We start from the raw sequence: 22,396 nt of genomic DNA, 5'->3' as shown, positions 1-22,396 counted from the left end.
CGTGTAATAAGTAAACAAGAGGTGATAGGGTGAGAGGCAGAATGTACAATAGGAACTTGCAAACCAGGGGTGAGAGGATACATGAAAGAATGTTTAATAGGTATTTAAGGGTTGAGAGGATGCATGGCAGAACGTGTAATAGATAAATCAGGAGTGAGAAGGTGAGTGGGAGAATGTGTAATAGGTAAACCAGGGGTGAGAGTATACATAACAGAATGTGTAATAGGTAAACCGGGGGTGAGAGAATGCATGGCAGAATGTGTAATAGGTAAACCAGGGCTGAGAAGATACATAACAGAATGTGTGATAGATAAACCAGGGCTGAAGGGGTGAGTGGCAGAATGTGTAATAGGTAAACCAGGGTTAAGAGGATGAGTGGTATTTATTAACTTGATCTTTTTTGATTGGTGATTTATGCCGTATTCAAGAATATTTCACTTATACGACGGCATCCAGAATGATGGTGGGAGGAAACCGGGCAGAGCCAGAGGGAAACCCACGACCATCCGCAGGTTACTGACAGACCTTCCCACGTACGGCCGGAGAGGAAGCCAGCATGAGCTGGACTTGAACTCACAGCAACCGCATTGGTGAGAGGCTCCTGGGTGAGTAGGAGAATGTGTAATAGGTAAACCAGGGCTTAGAGGATACTTGACAGCATATGTAATCAGGGTTAAGAGGATACATGACAGGATTGTGTAATAGGTAAACCATGGGTGAGAGGGTGAGTGACAGAATGTGTAATAGGTACCCCAGGTTTAAGAGGATGAGTGGGATAATGTGTAATAGATAAACGAGATTTGACAGGATACATGGCAGAGTGTGTAATAGGTAAACTGGAACTGAAAGGATGCATGACAACATGTGTAATAGATAAACCAGGGTTAAGAGGATGCATGACAGAATTGTGTAAACCAGGGGTGAGAAGGTGAGTGGCAGAATGTGTAATAGGTAAACCAGAACTGAAGGGATGCATGACAGCATGTGTAATAGATAAACCAGGGTAAAGAGGATACATGACAGAATTGTGTAAACCAGGGGGGAGAGGGTGAGTGGCAGAATGTGTAATAGGTAAACCATAACTGAAAGGATGCATGACAGCATGTGTAATAGATAAACCAGGGTTATGAGGATGCATGACAGAATTGTGTATACCTGGGGTGAGAGGGTGAGTGGCAGAATGTGTAATTGGTAAACCATAACTGAAAGAATGCATGACAGCATGTGTAATAGATAAACCAGGATTATGAGGATACATGACAGAATTGTGTATACCTGGGGTGAGAGGGTGAGTGGCAGAATGTGTAATAGGTACTCCAGGGTTAATAGGATGAGTGGGATAATGTGTAAGAGATAAACGGGGGTTGACAGGGCGAATTACAAAGTCTGGAAAAGGTAAACCGTGCTTGGAAGATTTGTGGGAGGGTGTGTATTAGGTAAACCAGCTCTGAGATAATTCACGGCAGAATGTGGTAAACTAGGGTTGAGAGGATACATGAGAGAATATGTAACAGGTAAAGCAGGGGTGAGAGGGTGAGTGGCAGAATGTGTCAAGGGGAAACCAGAATTGAGAGGGTGAGTGGCAGAATGTGTGATAGGTAAAGCAGAGGTGGGAGGGTGAGTGGCAGAATGTGTAATAGGTAAACCAGGCTTGAGAGAGTGCATGACAAAGTTTGTAAAAGGTAAAGCAAAGCTAAGACGATGAGTGGGAGAATGTGTAATAGGTAAACCAGGTCTGAGAGGATGAGTGGGAGAATGTGTAATAGGTAAACCAGGTCTGAGAGGATGAGTGGGAGAATGTGTAATAGGTAAACGAGGGCTGAGAGGATACATGACAAAAAGTGTAATAGGTTAACCAGGGGTGAGAGGGTGAGTGGCAGAATGTGTAATAGGTAAACCAGGGATGAGAGGAAGCATGACACAAAGTGTAATAGGTTAACCAGGGGTGAGAGGGTGAGTGGCAGAATGTGTAACCAGGGGTGAGAGGAAGCATGACAAAAAGTGTAATAGGTTAACCAGGGGTGAGAGGGTGAGTGGCAGAATGTGTAACCAGGGGGTGAGAGGAAGCATGACAAAAAGTGTAATAGGTTAACCAGGGATGAGAGGATGAGTGGGAGAATGTGTAATAGGTAAACCAGGGGTGAGAGGAAGCATGACAAAAAGTGCAATAGGTTAACCAGTGATGAGAGGATGAGTGGGAGAATGTGTAATAGGTAAACCAGTGCTGAGAGGATCTATGGCAGAATGTTGTAATAGGTAAACCAGGTCTGAAAGCATGAGTGGGAGAATGTGTAATAGATAAACCTGAGTTGAGAGGATACATGACAGCATCTATAAGGGTAAAACTGGGTTGAGAGTATAGATGGGACAGAGGGAGTAAGCGAGCGAAAGCGTGTTTTGGTACGGGTGGGTGACTGAAGGAGAGTGAGTTAGTGAATAATGACCAGCGGTTTAAAAAGGGGCGGGTGAGATACGGGTTTTTATGAGCGAATCAGAGATACATGCTAATGTATCGTGCGCCTCCTAATTTTGATTCAAAATACCTGTGGCTTTGCTATCATCTAGAAATGCGTGAAATGTACGGTACAGTAACCGGATATGATTTTACAATGGTGTCGTTCCAGGCTCCACTGTGTATTCCCCACGGCTGATCGCCTTCGCGAACAAAACGCACGTGTGTCTAGCGAACATGACCGCAACACTTGTGGACGTCACGATTAGGCCTATATGTCCGGTTTTTAATGGTTCAGACATTACTGCTGTTTCGGCAGACTCTGAACACCGGAGGATTTTCTATGCAGACAAGGCCAAACAGCAAATCTCCAGCGTAGACCTCAACAGTGGAGAATCCAAGGTGATAGTCACTTCAGCTGGAACCGTTGAAGGTAAACTTTACCTCGAATGCACGCGTTCTTCTTTAATGGCCCTTCCTTTCCTTCATCAAGCTTACTTATGTTTTTATTATTTACGCTGAAAAAAATAATGTGTTAATTTGAACAGCAAGTCAGTTGCCTAAGTGAAGGTGGATTGTGCTATATTATTATATCAAAATTCGGTGTCACATTCAACTTAATATCCTGTTGATCTAATACAATCTTTGCATTGAATTAATACAATTTGTGTGCTGTAGTAACCAAAATCATATGCTGCAGTAACAGAATACATTCTTGCATCACTCATACATCAGACTTTCTCTTAACATTAACAGATTTTGTTTAGATAAATATTTTTTTCGCCGCCCCAGGTCTGAGTTATGATTGGCTCACTGACACAATCTACTGGACGGACTCTGGCGCAAATCAAATCAAGTCTTACGCAGTTGGTGCTGGTGGTCCGGTAACGGTGGTTCTCTCATTACATAATACATTGGGACCTCTTACCCTTGACCCATTCACAAGGTCAGTCGTTCTTTTCTATATAACGGACTTCATCTTTATGGAATTTATGGAACTTTAGACGACATTTCTGTCACACCTGAGGATGTCATGTGTCCAAAACAGTCTTAAATCATTCAATCTTTCGCCATCATATGGCTGAAAAATTAAGCCATAAAGTTGTATTTTGTGTGGTCCACAGACAAATCTTCTGGATCAACCGGACAACCGGAGATATCAAAAGTGCCTTTTATAATGACTCAGACTCGGTGAAGACTCTGGTAACCTCCGGTATCAACACTGCAGGTATTCATTGTGATCCAGTCAAACAAAAGTAAGTTCTTGAGTGCCTGTGACCGGTGTAAGAACATGATTGAGGTGCTTTCTGTAGTCTATCTGTGATAGACTACTATCCCATGTCCGTTTAAAAGTTGCTTTCAATTCAAGGTGATGGTCGTACGTGGGAAGGTCTGACAATAACCTGAGTACCTGAGTACATATAACATCAGTCAAATAGTAAATCAAAGTAAGCCGGATGAGGACATTTCGATTTGAATACTGATTTCACTCAGTCGACTAGAACACACCTTGACTCTTTCGACCATCATTGGAAACTGTTGATTGCTTCTCTTGCACTATTCCCTCCTATTTTCGTACTTTATATACGATCTTAGTTCTTTGATGGTTTATGTTATACGTCGTTGTTGTTAGTTGGCCTTGCGATTGTTGACCTTATTGGTTGACGGCTGGTATGCGAATGTCTGTTCGACGTATAGATTCTATTTGATTTCATTTTAGAAAAATGGTAACCCATGGCTATTGTTGGATACGTGCAAATACCGAGAAAAATACCCTTGCCATTTACTTGTAAACATTATGATTCTGGGTTTGTCTCATTTTTAACATACATTGTAGACCTGTGCAGATGGAACGATATCACGTGGACACGTAGACATGGATGGATAGATAGTACATAGATATGGGATGATATAGAAAGATACAGGAAAAAACATCACACGAAGTATTCGTCATATTACTGGAAAATTGTAAAATACGCGGTAAAACCCTAAGCATGCATTCATTTATCAATGAAGAGGAAAATCAGTGCTGAGAAGGGGCTGCCATTATATCAAAGCACACGTAGTTCAGTAACCTCTGTACTAAAGTTCCTCGGCAGTGAAATATTAACCACAAACCTCAGGTGAAAAATGCACGCATGTATGTACTCACAGAGATGTACCATAGCTGTAGATCAGTGACCGTCCTGATGTGTTAGGTTGTCTTATTGGTTTGTTATTTATTTATTTATTTCATTATTGTTTTACGCCGTACTCAAGAATATTTCACTTATACGACGGTCGGCATTATGGTGGGATAAAATTGGCTGTTCTTTTTTATAGGTTTGCCAGCGGTTGTTGTTCTGATTTGGTGCGGGTTACGCTGATATCTTGGTGTATTGTGGCACTTTATTTTCATATACATTGCTTGATGCATCATTGATATGATTTTGAATGAATAGCAGTCGATGTGTCTGGCATTGTTTATACAATTATATGAAACCAGATTCTTCATGCACTGGGTTGGAAACAACGCTTTTAGCTGAACCAGTGATAACACACACATGTCATTTTCTGTCCTCCAGATTACTACTATTGCTTTATAACACGTAGGCCTACATCACATGGTCGAGGGCTGAGAACTTTGCCGTCCACGTCCCCTCGTCCCGCGGGGCACCACTTGGGGGGACGAGAACGGTCACCGTTCCCACAAGAGATATGTCTGGCTGGCTCGCTGGGCGAGTTGCTATATATACCTCCATGATCAGAAGATACGCAAAGGAATCTTAAAACTAATTCTCGTAAAATCTTTCGTAAAAATACGGCAGTATTTTGTTTGCCACCTACAAATTCGATCTTCCGAATCGTGGGTGTATCGTTTTTTTTATATGTGGCTATTATTAACTTGCCCAGTCAATATTCAAAATGATCCAGTTCCGTGTAAAAGTTATGCACTTCCACGTAATGTATTTATGGACCTGATATACAATGGCATATGCCCGACGACATCGAAACTGTTAAAGTTTAACGTCGTTTTTAACGGGACTAAAAATTTGTGTTGATGTCCTTTTTATTGAAAGGTTATTCTGGACTGACAGAAATAAAGTGAACAGTGTGTATACAAACGGGACTGGTGGCAAAACAGTCATTACAACAGATCTCAACCACAACAACAGAGGCCTGGTGGTGCACAAGGTAATAAACGTCATCACATGACATTTCCCGCCTGTTCCAGGCTGTATAAAGGCTCGTTGTTACGTGCCTCTCTCGTTTACCACCAGGATATGACAGTATATGACAACAGTGACGCTTTCTTAAAAAAAAGTAATAAACAGTTTACCGCTTGGAGCGACTTATTTTCTATGGGAAATATTTTTTCCCTTAGATATTAATAGTCTTGTTACATTTTTCTCGAGGGTTATATGTTAATTTGTGTGTAGCAGAAGAATTGGTTGCGTTATCAGAGGGCTTTTAAATTCAGTACCGACAGAGGTTATGGGCTGATATCATCTAAACGTAGGCGTATTCCAGTATATGTTATATACAAGACTGGCAAAATATTACAGAGCGTTATGTGTTTTGAATTGTTTTGCTGCAGGAGCTGGTGTTTTGGACATCGTATGGACCGTCTGCGTACATCGACTCAGGGAACCTTTATCACAAAGTTCATAGAACACGCTCAACTTTTGCCTCTCAACCACTGGTGGACCTGGACATTTTAGACAATTATGTCCGACAACAAACGAGAGGTACGCAAGTGTGGGGTGCAACTTTATTACATCATTTATATTAATTATTATTGATTCTCACTGGTAAATACACGGTCACCTAATATTTCGAAAAACATGATCTTTAACGATACCCGGTTAAACCAGAGAAACCTCACACTCACAAGTAATATTCGATGCCCATATAAAAACACTACAGTCGCCTTGTCGGGTCTCTCATGCCCGGAATGCATGCATGTTTGTTTATAAAATAAAAGGTAGCTTCTTTAACTATTGTTGTATGCGGAAGTAACAATCGTCAGTAAGAGGTTAGACTTTCATATCTTTCTAAATACAATTTTATTTTCACTGTAATGAATGGCACATGACGTGAGATAGGATATTAGAAATTGTCTACTCAAGAAGTGATGTTTAGCGAATGCGAGACATACACATCATTTGATGTGACCTATTTTGCATGTACAGCTCAATAGTATTTCATTTTAACCATCTTTCTGTGTGCCTTACGAGACAGTATCAGGGTAGTTGCTTATTTTAATGTCTTAACTTTAGATTGAACCGAAATCTCAAGCCATGAAAGAGTGTGTTCATGTTTGGTTCCCATAGGTCTGGTGTCGTCATAATATAACTCAATCCAGGTGCGGCTCAGTACAATTTTTGTAGATTAATTTTTATAAGTCTCGTCTAATAATAAGTAATAAGTATGCCGTCGTCATTTTTCTTTGTTTATATGTGGTTTTAGTCATGCTCCGTCTTTTCTCCACGCAGGCGTGTGTTTTGAAAATGGCGGATGCGATCACTACTGTGTACCAACAGGGGGCGCCACCAGGGAGTGTAGGTGTGAGCTGGGTTTTAAGCTACAGACGGATGGACAGACGTGCAGCACAGGTATAAATACTGTAACGGACAAAACCTACTGATTTCAATTAAAGGATTAATTGGGGCGATAGGCATTTTCTGTTTGATATATTGTTTAGGCTGAAACATCTTTGTAATGTTGATCGATTTTATCGAAGTGTTAATTTCCTTTTACAGTCAAATTACATTTTACTCATTTTTGACTAAATTAACAGGAACGATGTGCATATTCTGTTTGAACTATTGCAATTCATTTTTTAATATGAGTCATCTTTGTAACGCCGATCGAATGTGTGTTTAAAATCCACCGCACTGATTGGTTTGAAGTCAGCTCACCCTGAACTGACACATATATATTTCATGTTACATGATAGTAACCATGTAGGGAGATTCGGAAATAAAACGGATCCAGATGGTGGGGTAATGGGCATTGATTTGGCCATAAAAATGTTGTTGTTTTCAGAATTTCTGTCAGTAGACCACTTTCTCATGGCAGACCTCATTGCTGGGCGTTTTTATCAAGTTGACATGAACACTGGGAATGTGAGCGGGACTTTTAAGCCTATGGGAAACAGTGAAACTGTGTCCGTGAATCCCGACCACAGTATGGTTTACTGGTCGGACTTCGTACAAAGAGAAATTCGCTCCAGTGATCTAACCGGAAGCAACATGAAAACAGTTTTCACCCTAGGTGTGTGTAGAGCTCACCTTCTTCTTTAGTGTTGATTTCTGCCATGTTTAGTCTGACAGCAAAGTACTGACAGAATGCTTTGAATCCGTGACCTGGTTAAAAAATTAGGAAGTTTTGATCGTTCAGTATGTGACAGTTTGGTCATCCACAGACATGTGCGACATGACAGTTCGGGTAGCAAATTACATATAAATAACAGTAACATATAAATAACACTCGGTGTCATAATATGCCACACGTTTTTTTTTAAAAGTGACCAGTAAGTCAAGCCATTCATTTAAGTTCTTTTGTTTTTCTTTGAAACCCCTCCTGCTGTAAAATAATGAATTTATTGACATTCATAATTAAGATATGTGCGTAAAATTATATACGTATTAAATAATTTGAAATTGTCTGCATTTGCCGTGTTTATCTATCCAATTAGATATATCCAAGACTTGATCTGACACAATGTATAGCTTAGACAGCCTGATGTGATGGTACTTAGTGTATTTGTCATTATGTTCATGATTGTGTCCCTTGAAGGAGATAAAGTGGCTAGCCGATTGGCGGTGGACGATGCGACTGGGAACATTTACTTCTCTGCCAACCGTCCTGGCACGGGGATTGGTTCCAGTTATATTGCTGTCGTTACTCCTGACGGCAAGTCGAAGAAGACTTTAGTTAATAATCTTAGTAGGGCTCGGGCGGTGGCACTCTACAGCTCCAAGGGGTAGGTATTTATTATGATTTCAGTGGATTACTATTTTTCCTAACTCTGTTTAAGCCATGGTGCTGGGGGCGGGGGAAGGGGGCGTGTAAGTTGCTGCTATATATGCATTTGAATGAACAGAATAAAGCCGTGACTGTGGTAAATTAACAAGAGGCCATATTTCACCGGTTACCAAAGTGTCGTCGCTCCTCTTATGTTACTCTCTATGCTGTACGTCTTTAATTATATTGTCAGTGGCTAAACGAAGTAAGAAAAGCATTCAGCTATATGTCACGTATTTGCAACGATACTCTAGGCGTGAAATATTTGGAAATGATTATGGGAGTTCTAGCTGTTCTGACTGAAATACCGCTATACATTGATTCGTGAGGTCTCCCCAGTCGAAGAAAACTCCCAATTATTCGCATAGGCGTTAAACTCAAGCTGGGTTGGATTCGTTGGTACTCCCTGCTCTATTCTAATGTTATATCTTCAATTGTCATATATAACATCTATGCCTGCCTCTGCCTGTTTGTAAACATTGTTCAACATTGCTCGTCGAAACAGTTAAGTCGGTACCAAATCGTAAGGTGCTTATAAACACACCATTCACTGCGTGCTGTTAACCTGCAGTGCTTGTGGACCTTCTCTTTCCTTTAGGAACAGAGCTATAAAGAAACAATGACCTATCAAAGATTTGTTTATTTATTTATTTATTTATTTATTTGATTTGTATTTTACGCCTTACTCAAGACTATTTCACTTACACGACGGCAGTCGGCATTATGATAGTAGAAAACCTGGCATCTGTTATAGAAAACAACAATACAGCAAACCGCTTCTTTTGCAGCTTGTTTTGAGTAGGTAATGTTCTTTACTGTGTTGAGTGAAAAGGAGATTTAAAATGATTGTCACCATCGTAAGTATGTCACGATAGAGAAATGCAGCCTTTAATTCGCATTAAACAACTACAACTTAAAGGGTAGGTTGACCGTTGGTTTTAATATTATACCTAATATTCACAGGTTAATGTTCTGGACGGATATTGGCTTTGGTGCGCACGTGGGACGTGCTAATATGGATGGGTGTAAGCGAAAAAGGATAATTACAACTGCGATTAAATCCCCAAATGGAATTGCCATCGACTTCGAAGGTACGGTCATTTGTTGGTTGTAGTTTGATTTGACTGTGGACTCCATTTCTCTTCTGAGCTCGACAGCTTCACTTCATCTGTTCTTTTGTTAATACCTAATTTACATGGTTCAACAAGCGTGTGTTTTTTATTGCAAAACACCAGCATTTTATTCATTTAGCACCGGTGAAAATTCTAACACACTTAATTCATCATAGTCAATTTCACGATCAGTTGACCGAAGCTTAATCTGGTCACTGAATGTCGGCACTTTTTAAATTTAATTGGGACATGGCCATCATATTATCCTAACAGTGTTGTTAAAGACCCTCCACACCAAGTAAAGAAGCAAGACAACTGCGTTGTACCTGTGTTTTTGTCCGCTCGAGATGTCCTTAGTCAGGTTTGACCACCCCACTTATCTTGTCAGAAAATAATGATTGGTTGGTTGGATGATTGTGAAGCATATTTCACCTATACGATGGTGGTGAGGAAAAAGCGTTAAAGAAAGCGTAGTAACGGGGGTAAAGAGCTTTGGCACGTTACTGTTGAACCTGCAAAAACACTAATGGAAGAGAAGTGGTCTTCAACGAAAATAGACATCTGTCTGTTGGAAAAAGCCCAGTTGAAAGTCCTTGACAAGCACTTCAACCACTAGACTACCCTTCGCTCCTCACGAAAAATATATCTATTAACCTTGAGTTTTGCATCAGTCAGTGGTTTCCTTAACTCTCGTGCTTTACTGAATATGTTTTATACAGAGGACTTTCTGTTTTGGTCTGACGGAGGTCGAGGCGTCATAGAGAGGTGCAGTCTCGTTGGAGCTGACAGACAAGTACTTGTGAAGGATCCTGATGCTTTCATCATGGCGCTCGTCATCGACGGAGACAAGCTGTATTACACCGCATGGAACAGAGGGTGAGGCCACCTCTGTGATGGATTTCAGCTCCAGCAGATTCTGGAATAATTCTCAAGCACCAGGCGAAGTGAGGTGTTTTACTTCACTCACAGACCTGACTGCTGTCGTATAGTATTTTAGAGCACAGCGTATATAAATTCCAATGAAACAAATGTATAATTAAACGTTTTACTTCTAGACTGGCTCACACGAGAATTAGAAAAATCTATAGATTCTATCTAGCGCATAGACGAATCTCTTGTAGATCGAAGATAGAATACATCACCGTACACTCTTGTTACAAATTGTGAATGGACTTTGTTTTGCTTTTCTTCACGCACACTGTTTTGATTCTTTAACTTGTGCACGACCTTTGTCATGCTTTTTATATTAGAGGCATTACTGTCGTAAACAAGGCGGACGGATCCAACAAACATTTTTTGATGGAGTCACCAGTATTTGCCGAACTCGGGGACTTCCTTATCGTGCGACCTAACAAAGGAACTCCAGGTAGGTTCAGTAACACCGCCATTTCAATTATTCACTATTCCACTATCGTTTTTGAACATCTTTATAACTTGGTTAAACTTTTAGTAGTAGAGTGGTTGAAAACGTGTTACTTTTGATCTCTAGCAAATGATTAATGAGCTCCTTGTGGTACTTCAATGGTCAAGGTAGGTTCAAGGTCAAGAATGTTTCATGGCTGTCAGCATTTTGGTGGGGGAAAACCCACGACCATCTGCAGTTGCATGTTGCTGGAAACCTTCCCACACACAAATGGAGATAAAGCTAACATGTGCTGGACTGGAACTTACAGCGACCGCATTGGTAAGGCCTGAGGCAACCAAGAATTCCAACAAATTTGGACCTGTAACTGTTTTTTCTTCATTTTCAGTGATAAATCAATGTACTAACAATAATGGGAGGTGTGTTGGTCTCTGTCTTCCTACGCCCAATGGCAGAACGTGCGCAAGAGCAGACCGTGTGGGGTTACAACCAGAAGGCCCTACCTGCGTGGAAGGTTCGTGGAATTGAATAAGACATATTCAATAGTGTCAAACAACGTAAAAGTTTTAAATTCCACCGGTATTATTCATAAGGAAAAAATGGTATTCCTTAACATACCCACATCTGTACAGTGCTACCGAACACCATGTAGAAGACACCACACACAGTTGACGTAGTTACAGTATGGTGAAGCAGCACTTGCTGAAACCCAGGCCCCAGTATCACGAAATTGTCTTAGACTTCGTCAGTCTTCGTCGTAACTTGTGGTTTCATTGTGATATTATTCCAGAACTTAGATTTGAGCAGAAATGCTAACTTTCAATTTTGTCACGAGAGTTTACGATATTAAAATATTAAAATAAAAATAAATATGTATTCTCACAATTTTTATGCAGTAAAAAGTTTGAGAGTGAAGACAAAGTCTGACTTAAACTTACGAGAGCTTTATGTTCCTTGGGCCAGGTTTTAAGGTCGCCTGCAATGCCTAACTCGTGATTCATTGTACAATTTTTAAACTTTCTAGAACGAAACATTTTAGTTGTATCTGTTTTTGAATTTTTGACTTGGCCCAGCACACAAATGTGTAAATGTTAGCCTAAAAACATCCCTTATATGTCATTACGGGTAATTAAAGAAATTATATATTTGCTTGAAGCTGGATATAAATTTTGGATTTGATACTAAAAGAAAATAATTTTTTTCCATTCACAGAACCCTCCTCAACTACCAAAACCTCGGGTATGTTTTTTTCCGTTCCTATGGCATAATAAGATGCTTAATATAGTAGCAGTGGTCTTTTAGAAAGGGTATTGTGGCTGTGGGAAGAGGATGGGTTGGGATTCTCCTTGGTTTTAAGAATCTTAGTCAAAGTCTGACTTTAACTTACGAGACTTTTATGATCCTTGGGCCAGGTTTTAAAGTCGCGTGCAATGCCTAACTCGGGATTCATTGTACAATTTTTAAACTTTCTAGAACGAAACATTTTAATTGTATCTGTTTTTGAATTTTTGACTTGGCCCAGCACACAAATGTGTAAATGTTAGCCTAAAAACATCCCTTATATGTCATTACGGGTAATTAAAGAAATTATATATTTGCTTGAAGCTGGATATAAATTTTGGATTTGATACTAAAAGAAAATGATTTTTTCCATTCACAGAACCCTCCTCAACTACCAAAACCTCGGGTACGTTTTATTCCGTTCCTATGGCATAATAAGGTGCTTAATATAGTAGCAGTGGTCTTTTAGAAAGGGTATTGTGACTGTGGGAAGAGGATGGGTTGGGATTCTCCTTGGTTTTAAGAATCTTAGTCAAAGTCTGACTTTAACTTACGAGAGTTTTATGATCCTTGGGCCAGGTTTTAAAGTCGCGTGCAATGCCTAACTCGGGATTCATTGTACAATTTTTAAACTTTCTAGAACGAAACATTTTAATTGTATTTGTTTTTTGAATTTTTGACTTGGTCCAGCACACAAATGTGTAAATGTTAGCCTAAAAACATCCCTTATATGTCATTACGGGTAATTAAAGAAATTATATATTTGCTTGAAGCTGGATATAAATTTTGGATTTGATACTAAAAGAAAATGATTTTTTCCATTCACAGAACCCTCCTCAACTACCAAAACCTCGGGTATGTTTTTTTCCGTTCCTGTGGCATAATAAGATGCTTAATATAGTAGCAGTGGTCTTTTAGAAAGGGTATTGTGGCTGTGGGAAGAGGATGGGTTGGGATTCTTCTTGGTTTTAAGAATCTTAGTCAAAGTCTGACTTTAACTTACGAGAGTTTTATGATCCTTGGGCCAGGTTTTAAAGTCGCGTGCAATGCCTAACTCGGGATTCATTGTACAATTTTTAAACTTTCTAGAGTGAAACCTTTTAATTGTATCTGTTTTTGAATTTTTGACTTGGCCCAGCACACAAATGTGTAAATGTTAGCCTAAAAACATCCCTTATATGTCATTACGGGTAATTAAAGAAATTATATATTTGCTTGAAGCTGGATATAAATTTTGGATTTGATACTAAAAAAAAATGATTTTTTCCATTCACAGAACCCTCCTCAACTACCAAAACCTCGGGTACGTTTTATTCCGTTCCTATGGCATAATAAGGTGCTTAATATAGTAGCAGTGGTCTTTTAGAAAGGGTATTGTGGCTGTGGGAAGAGGATGGGTTGGGATTCTTCTTGGTATTAAGCGTTCTTTCTAAAATCTTAGTCTTTAAGATGTGACAGTTTTCCTTGAAGCTGACCAATCTTAGAGCTAACGTACTCTTGTCATCGGCTCCGTGGAATTCTATACTGAAGACATCAGGTATCACACAACATTCGCTAGCACTAAAGTGCCACCGGATCAACCAGTAATTTTTTTGTCCTCTTTTCATTCTGTGACAAACCAGGAATCATCAAGAAAGTGTTTTGAAACACGAAATGGCTTGAAAGCGAGTAATCGTTGTAGTTATGTTTATACACGGCTTGAGATTACAATCATGAAATGAAACTTGTGGTTTCAATGTGGTATTATTCCAGAACTTAGATTTGAGATTTGATCAGAAATGCTAATTTTCAATTTTGTTACAAGAGTTTACGATATTAAAATATTAAAATAAAAATAAATATGTATTCTTACAATTTTAATGCAGTAAAAATTTGAGAGTAAAGACAAAGTCTGACTTTAACTTACGAGAGTTTTATGATCCTTGATCCAGGTTTTAAAGTCGCGTGCAATGCCTAACATTGGGATTCATTGTACAATTTTTAAACTTTCTAGAGTGAAACATTTTAATTGTATCTGTGTTTGAATTTTTGACTTGGCCCAGCACACAAATGTGTAAATGTTAGCCTAAAATCATCCCTTATATGTCATTACGGGTAATTAAAGAAAATATATATTTGCTTGTAGCTGAATTTAAATTTTGGATTTGATACTAAAAGAAAATGATTTTTTTTCCATTCACAGAACCCTCCTCAACTACCAAAACCTCGGGTATGTTTTATTCCGTTCCTATGGCATAATAAGGTGCTTAATATAGTAGCAGTGGTCTTTTAGAAAGGGTATTGTGGCTGTGGGAAGAGGATGGGTTGGGATTCTTCTTGGTATTAAGCGTTCTTTCTAAAATCTTAGCCTTTAAGATGTGACAGTTTTCCTTGAAGCTGATCAATCTTAGAGCTAACGTACTCTTGCCATCGGCTCCGTGGAATTCTGTACTGAAGACATCAGGTATCACACAACATTCGCTAGCACTAAAGTGCCACCGGATCAACCACTAATTTTTTTGTTCTGTTTCCATTCTGTGACAAACCAGGAATCATCAAGAAAGTGTTCTGAAACACAAAATGGCTTGAAAGCGAGTAATCGTTGTAGTTATGTTTATACACGGCTTGAGATTACAATCATGAAATGAAACTTGTGGTTTCAATGTGGTATTATTTCAGAACTTAGATTTGAGATTTGAGCAGAAATGCTAATTTTCAATTTTGTTACAAGAGTTTACGATATTAAAATATTAAAAATAAAATAAATACGTATTCTCACAATTTTAATGCAGTAAAAAGTTTGAGAGTGAAGACAAAGTCTGACTTTAACTTACGAGAGTTTTATGATCCTTGATCCAGGTTTTAAAGTCGTGTGCAATGCCTAACTCGGGATTCATTGTACAATTTTTAAACTTTCTAGAGCGAAACTCTTAACTGACATCAGGTATCACACATTTGCTAGCACTGACGTACCACCGGATCAATCACTAATTTTTTGGTCCTCTTTTCATTCTGTGGACAAACCAGGAATCATCAAGAAAGTGTTTTTGAAACACGAAATGGCTTGAAAGTTGGTAATCGTTGTAGTTATGTTTTATTCCACGGCTTGAGATTACAATCATGAAATAAAACCGAATGAAACCAGCGTTTCAACAGACCTTTTAACCTGATTCTGTGCAGATTCCATCACTTCCTTGATCATCTTTCCTCGCCTTTCTGCTCTGCTAATTGCGCGGAAATGGTGAGTTATAGATGTATTGACCAGTATATTCTGTAGGCGGGAAACAATGCAAGTCTTCCAGGCAGGTATATTCCAATATACGTGGGGTAAAACAACGTTTCTTGTTTTTGCTTGAAAAACCATTTGAATGTAACTGTGAGTCAGAACTCCCTTTCAAGCAAAAGGAGCAGCACTAGATAAAAGAGTGGTGGAAATCCGTCCTGCAACAAGGAGGCACATTATGTGCACTCCAAGGATTCCTTCGTCGTCATATGTCTGAAAAATTGTTAAGTACGACGTTAAACTCCAAGCTCTCACGCACTCACTCAAACAAAAGTATAGGTTTTATCCAAACTGTAAAGTTTTGATCCCACATTTGTGCTAATTTCTTGTCTGTATTAATCCGACATCGAACTAGAGGATTTTGCAAATTTACCTGTAAGTGCTGCAGTTGTGACATTAACTTTTAATGCATTTTTCCCTGAACAGGAGAAGGCAGGAGAAAGAAACCTCCAATATAACGTTGGTTACCTTAGCGGTCCATAAAAGGCTCGGGTATCATCTGTGACGTAAACAAATATTACAGAGACTAGCCTTAGAGCCAGTGGTAGTCTTCGAAGTAAAACAATAACAACGTTGCCTGATGATCATTAACGATGTACTGATGTATTTTATTAACCGGAAACCCTTCATGCCATGACAACTGTTGTCAAGGGCAATAGTCTTGTGCATATTAACAAATTGCTTAAAGAAACTTTTCAATCAAAATTAAAATGTAAAATATTATAGCTTACAGCTGACACCACAGTTATTTGCAAATGGCGACAAAGAATTACAGATCTGGATATAGCCTACAAATTTATCTTTTTAACGGTATTTTATTTTGTGAAATACGTGTACATGTGCTTTGGTCTTCTTATCAAGAAATACCGCCTGCTTGTAAGGTCTTAAAAATGCTATAAATAGCTAAACGTTTTGAACTGTTTGCTATTTTATGATGTTGTTCATCTTATTACCCTACCTGTGTGTTTAGACTCCATTTTTGATTGATCTGATACATCTTAATGAAACCCAACATCCAGCTAATAATGTTTACACGCTTATGCACTAGAGTGATACAATTTGTCTTCCACATTATTAAATATCGTGTCAATCTGACTTTTTATATCTAAAATTTGCAGTTATTTAGCACTAGAGTTAACGGTGTTTTGGAGTTATATACATGTAGGTGTAATCTCGTAGAAGTGTATTTTCTTTACTTCGCGTAAGTTTTGTATATGTATGTATATGTTGTATGTGGACGCTTATATGTGTATATATATATATTTGCTTTAAAAATACCTTTTCCCCAATAACATTGTTTATTGTAGAGCAATGTTGCGATATTTGTAAGTGTATTACTAATTATTATGTCAACATACAAAAACTTTTAACTTGGGCTCTACTCACATATTATACAGCAATAAAATATATGTGCCATAATGCTGAAATAAATGAATCGGGTATTTATTTATTTATTTATTTGATTGTTGTTTTAACCCCCTACTCAGAAAGTTTTCACCTATAAAATGGCGATCATATTTTCACCTATAAAATGGCAATCAATTTTTACTATAAAATGGAGATAAATTTTTCACCTATAAAATGGCGACAATTTTTACCTATAAAATGGCTATCAATTTTTACCTATAAAATGGCAATCAATTTTTCACCTATAAAATGGCGATCAATTTATACCTATAAAATGGCAATCAATTTTTCACCTATAAAATGGCGATCAATTTATACCTATAAAATGGCAATCAATTTTTCACCTATAAAATGGCGATCATATTTTCACCTATAAAATGGCGATCAATTTTTCACCTATAAAATGGTGATTAATTTTACCCATAAAATGGCGATCAATTTTTCACCTATAAAATGGCGATCAATTTTATGAATGGAGGAAACCGGAGACCTTGAGTTAAACATTTGCGAATTTAATACACGTTTAAACAACAAATCACAGACATGCAGACTATGTTAGTGGAAGACGAGTGGTCGTCGAATAACGCTATAGACTGTGGAAAGGGTCACTTGAACGTTGTCGACCGCTTAGGTCACCAATTTCACAGTGAACAACGACAGAAATGTATAATTCTTTATCCAAGGCCGAGAATGAACACACATCTCATGATCTGAAAATGTAAGCGTGATATTCATAAGTACGTTTTAAAACATCAATACTACATAAACATGCAAAATGTTTTAATATTTAGAACCTTTCGGACTTCGGTCATATCACCCTTTTAATTTGAACCCATGCTCCTCCGGACGTACTTCCGATATTTTCCCAGTATATATCTAACCTGTTTGCGTTGTCTTGGAAACGTTCCTAACCCTCGGTTACTTCGACCTAGAAAAATTACAGTTAGCGTATAACTACATTGATTAATTGCAACCGATACTAAAAGGAAACTTTGAAAATGAGTCGTGCTCACTCTAAGCTAATAATGTGAAAACTAACTAACTAAATAAATAAATACAAAAAATAATAAATACATAAATGAATAGCAGCCGATGTTTTTGCATTTGTGCAAGAGGAACGAGATTTCAGTAGCAATATACAGATCGGTCCTGCATATACGCTGTGTATATCATATTTTGCTCTGCAGAACTTATTAGATTTGTGCTATGTGGTGATTTCAACCAAAGTCACAAGTTATTACTATGGTAAATTGTGTGTTAAGGATATTCAATTAAAAGTCGGACCGGCCACGATAGCACATTTGGTTGTAACTTCCTCGCTTGGCGTTCAGCATGAAGGGGATAGTACTACCACTGGTTGACCTGTATCAGTATAATGGCTCGGGCGGGGAGGGGTGCTTACTTGCCTTCGGTAAGTTGTCTCCGTGAAATAACACTAGATAAAAGAGCAAAAAGGAGGCACATTACATGTAAGGATTCCTTCGTCGTCATCTGACTGAAAAATTAAGTACGACCTTAAACCCCAAGCAAGGGGCCTCCGTGGCTCAGTTGGTTAGCTTGCTAGCGCAGCGTAATGACCTGTGAGTTCAAGTCTAGCTGGTGCTGGCTTTCTCTCCGGTCGTACGTGGGAAGGTCTGTCAGCAGCCTGCGGATGGTCGTGGGTTTCCCCCGGGCTGTGCCCGGTTTTCACCCACCATAATGCTTGCCTCCGTCGTATAAATGAAATATTCTTGAGTACGGCATAAAACACAAATCAAATAAATAAATAAATTTTACAAGTATGCCTGTTGGTTTCCAATCTGTGACTGCCCCTAATACTTTGGTTAGCATCAGTGACTTAGCTGGGTCTTATATCCCCAGTCAGTTGAGGGAAAAAACCGATTTTGAGGACATTGCCTTAGTGTTAAAGGGGATAGGGAGTTATTAGATCATATGGCACTATCCGCAATATTTTTGTCGGATAATGGTCAACTAGAGATGAGGCCAAGCCCTCCAGTGTTAAGGCGAAGACGGTGGGGGATGGACATCCGCCTTTCTCATCTTTACTAGTATTTATTTAATTACGTTTCCACAGAAAGTGCAAGAGCTGCTTAAATATATGCATACCATCAGGACCACTGCGGTAAAATATGGGGATACAGGCTGGCGTTCTTACGATGAGCAGATTCGCCTGAAACAAGCTAAGGAACCAAATAAATCTTGGGCTTCCAATTATGCAAAGCTTTGGTTAGTATATATGTTTCCTACCTGCTGTAGTGCTACCCCCTTTTCTCACAGGATCTTGTCCGTGTTCTGTCGGGTTTTTGCTTTGCATTCAAGCAGGGAAAATGTAAAAGAGCATAATGCAAGTATCCCCATTCGTGTAAAAATTGTAGAGAAGCTCACCCTGATTCAGTGTGTAAGAAGTCTTCCGCAGGGAAGAGTCAACATACTTTTCGTTCCAAACAGTGGAAGTCTGTTCAAATTGGCCGAGACGTTCATTAAAGGAGAAGAAAATTTAAATATCAAACAAATACCATTGAAAAGAGTATACATTTCCTCGCAGGTGCATACCATAAAAAATTCTAATATGTTCCTCAAGTTGATAAATAAAGTCAGCGCCGAAATCAGCCGTGGGCGACTTCATTTTGCCTAAGAACTCGTCCTGAAGTCTTCTGTATTTCTGTGTTAGGAGGAAACCACCGAAGTGTAGTTCGTACATTTCCGATAGAGTGAGTGAGTGAGTGCTTGGGGTTTAACGTCGTACTCAACAATTTTTCAGTCATATGACGACGAAGGAATCCTTAGGGTGCATGCACGTGTAATGTGCCCCCTTGTTGCGCTGTTTTATTTAGTGCTGCTTCACTGAGACGACTTACCGAAGGCAAGTAAGCTGCCCCGCCCGAGCCATTATACTGATACGGGTCAACCAGTCGTTGTACTATCCCCTTCATGCTGAACGCCAAACGAGGAAGTTACAACTTCCTCTTTTACAGTCTTAGGTGTGACTCGATCAAGGATTGATCCTGGATCTACCGGTCCCGAAGCGGACGCTCTACCAACTGTGCTATCCGGGCCGGTCATTTCCGATAGAACTCTTCTTCCCAGAAGGTAGCGAACAGTACAGTTCGTTTCCCGCTTGACGATCGGGAAACCGGGATGTTGGATATAGGTTCCGAGTTTACACGAACAAGCCGACAGTTTAACGACACTCAATGGCTGAGAGGCAATACACCCCCGCATAAATTACAGGGTGTTAAAGATGGAGGTCGCGATGGACTCAGCGATTTATGCCAGCTTTGCCGTTTTCAGGCTTTACGTGTATGGCGAGGAAAAATCGCAAAATTATGCAGCCGGCACCACCCGATAGAAAAAAGTGTGCTCTTTTTAGCTTATAGTGTAATTTTTTTTAAGTTTTCTTCTCCTTTAAGGTGTTTATATTACAGTCTCGATTGCATAATTACCCTGACAGATTACTTTAAATGAATTGTTAAATGGTTTCAGATTTGGGTTTAATCTTCAGTATTCCGGTTCAAAGATGCCCCGAGAAACTAGAAATATTAAATCGGTTAATTTAAATGGAGTTATTGTTTCCAGGAATCTAGCAAAGGAGTAGGATTGGTCTGGGTAGGATAGCTGCCCAGTATACAGATCCGCCTTCGTCCACGTTACGTATGTCTCCTTTGGGTTTGCTTCCCACAAAAGGAAAAAAGGTGAATTCAGTTTAATCCATGATCTCTCATTCCCTGGAGGAAGCTCTGTTAATGACTGCATTGATTCCACGCTGTGGCATTGGTGCAGAAATTGAGTCAAGGGTGCTGCTAGCTAAGATGGACATTAAATCTGCTTTCCGACTGTTGCCAGTTTATCCAGGTGACTTTCATATGCCAGGCATAAAATTCAGGGACAGAATTACTTAAATTCTGTTTAATGCGTTACATTTGAAAAAACTATCAGCCTTTTTGAATAGAATATTCCTGCAATTCGTCATGATTATTTGGGGGTGAGAGTTGTGACTCCCTTGTGATGGCTTTTGTCAAAGAATGTTTTACTTTGGGAGCAAACAGTGGGGTCCTGGGTCCTGAATATTGACACCATTTACATGGTTTTTGGTCTGCCCGTGGAGAAGGTAGCTGATCTCTGTCAGCAGATGCACTGGTTTTTGGCCCGAAAGAAAGTTACTTTGAACCAATTACAACCTCTTCTGGGGTCCTTAAATTTTGCGTGTAGAGCGGACATTTTGCTGGAGATTCATAGATCTCACGAATGGTTTCACACAACCTCGTCACTTTGTTAGGATTACAGCAGGTGTAAAGGCCGATCAATGGTGTAAGCACGTTTGCTACAGGTTTTGGCAAACAAACGACCATACGCAATTTTATACTGATAGCTCAGGTGGTGTTGACGGGGATTTTGTGGTTATTTGGACGGTGCATGGTTTTATGGTTTATGACCTTCGTCTTGGATAAATAAGGTCTTGGTGTCAAATATTACTTTGCAAGAGGTTTTCCTATTCTTGTTGGGATATCGGACTGGGCGAAAGAGTTCCGTAATAAGAAGGTTACTGTATGGTCTGATAACCTGGAGGTTTTCACCATTTTGAACAGTCAAGCATCCAAATGCCCTAAGGTGATAAAATTATTAAGGCCTTTTGTATTATTGGTTTGCGGTTCAACATCACTATTCGTTCAAAACATGCCAATAGTATCTTGAACGTTTTAGCAGATTTCCTTTCATGTTCGCAGCTTCACAAGTTCCGAACCTTGGCACCAGATGGAGACGCATTTGCCACTCCAGTGTCATCTGCAATTTGGCCACATTTCAACTAGAAAATAATCGTCTAGCTAACTCTGCCTTGGCCGCTAATACACTCAGAGTCTATGATCTTGGTGTTCAGTTTTTGTCGCTTCACAGAGAGTTATGGTTTAGAGGACAGTTGGCCAGCTCCTAGTGATCATATAACCCTGTCTTTAGGCCACCTTTCCCTTAAAGGTATTTCTGCCAACTCGGCTAGCATGTATTTATCTGCTCGGCATACAAGCACAAGATGAATGACTGGACTGACTTCACAAATAACTTTATATAGCTCGCAAGGTTTTGGAGGGTTTAAAGAAGCCAATTGTTAGTTGTGATTTTTGGGCTCCCATCACTATCGATATGTTACGCTAACTTCCCCATGCGCTCAGCCAGGTTTGTAATTCTTCCTGTGAGAGTAAATTATTTCGAGCAGCATTTATGTTAGCGTTGTTTGGCTTTCGTGGGAGGGAGAATTTTCATATACAGCTAAACCAAATTCAGATCGGTCTCTTAAGCTAGCTCACGTTCATTTTTCACCATCTAGCTCTGGTCAGGTACACCTTGTGGTGACCATACGCTACTCTAAACCAGATCAGTATGGCAAAGGTGCAACCTTAAGCTTGGTTCAGATACCTAATTGCTCAATTTGCCCGGTTCACACCATGCGAGAATATTTAACAATTAGGCCTTTAAGCTGTCCATTGATATTTTGTTGGGGGCTTTGGGGTGTGTAC

At 39.4% G+C, this 22,396-nt stretch overlaps 2 protein-coding genes across 13 annotated transcripts; both read left to right on the top strand.

Annotated features, from left to right (window-relative positions):
• Positions 1 to 2,982: 2,982 nt before the first annotated feature.
• Positions 2,983 to 7,737, top strand: LOC135473318 (low-density lipoprotein receptor-related protein 4-like). The gene is made up of 7 exons (XM_064753167.1): positions 2,983 to 2,986; positions 3,245 to 3,398; positions 3,577 to 3,708; positions 5,512 to 5,626; positions 6,030 to 6,180; positions 6,928 to 7,047; positions 7,481 to 7,737. Exons 1-7 carry the CDS (start codon positions 2,983 to 2,985, stop codon positions 7,735 to 7,737), a joined length of 933 nt encoding a protein of 310 aa, XP_064609237.1.
• Positions 7,738 to 8,193: 456 nt separating this feature from the next.
• On the top strand, positions 8,194 to 16,890 carry LOC135473072 (low-density lipoprotein receptor-related protein 4-like). Of its 12 annotated transcripts, XM_064752870.1 has the most exons (12): positions 8,194 to 8,420; positions 9,425 to 9,552; positions 10,293 to 10,449; positions 10,824 to 10,939; positions 11,325 to 11,450; positions 12,149 to 12,175; positions 12,597 to 12,623; positions 13,046 to 13,072; positions 13,494 to 13,520; positions 14,400 to 14,426; positions 15,377 to 15,437; positions 15,906 to 16,890. In XM_064752870.1, exons 1-12 carry the CDS (start codon positions 8,209 to 8,211, stop codon positions 15,982 to 15,984), a joined length of 1,014 nt encoding a protein of 337 aa, XP_064608940.1. In that variant the 5' UTR covers positions 8,194 to 8,208; the 3' UTR covers positions 15,985 to 16,890. The 12 variants fall into 12 exon arrangements, with proteins under 12 accessions (XP_064608940.1, XP_064608941.1, XP_064608942.1 ...); XM_064752871.1 differs by lacking the exon at positions 12,597 to 12,623; XM_064752872.1 differs by lacking the exon at positions 13,046 to 13,072.
• Positions 16,891 to 22,396: the final 5,506 nt, after the last annotated feature.

The sequence above is a fragment of the Liolophura sinensis genome, chromosome 8 (assembly GCF_032854445.1).
Source record: "Liolophura sinensis isolate JHLJ2023 chromosome 8, CUHK_Ljap_v2, whole genome shotgun sequence".
Taxonomy (NCBI): Eukaryota; Metazoa; Mollusca; class Polyplacophora; order Chitonida; family Chitonidae; genus Liolophura; species Liolophura sinensis.
The sequence above is the reverse complement of the archived record's forward strand: the minus strand, read 5'-3'. Positions and strand labels throughout refer to the sequence as shown.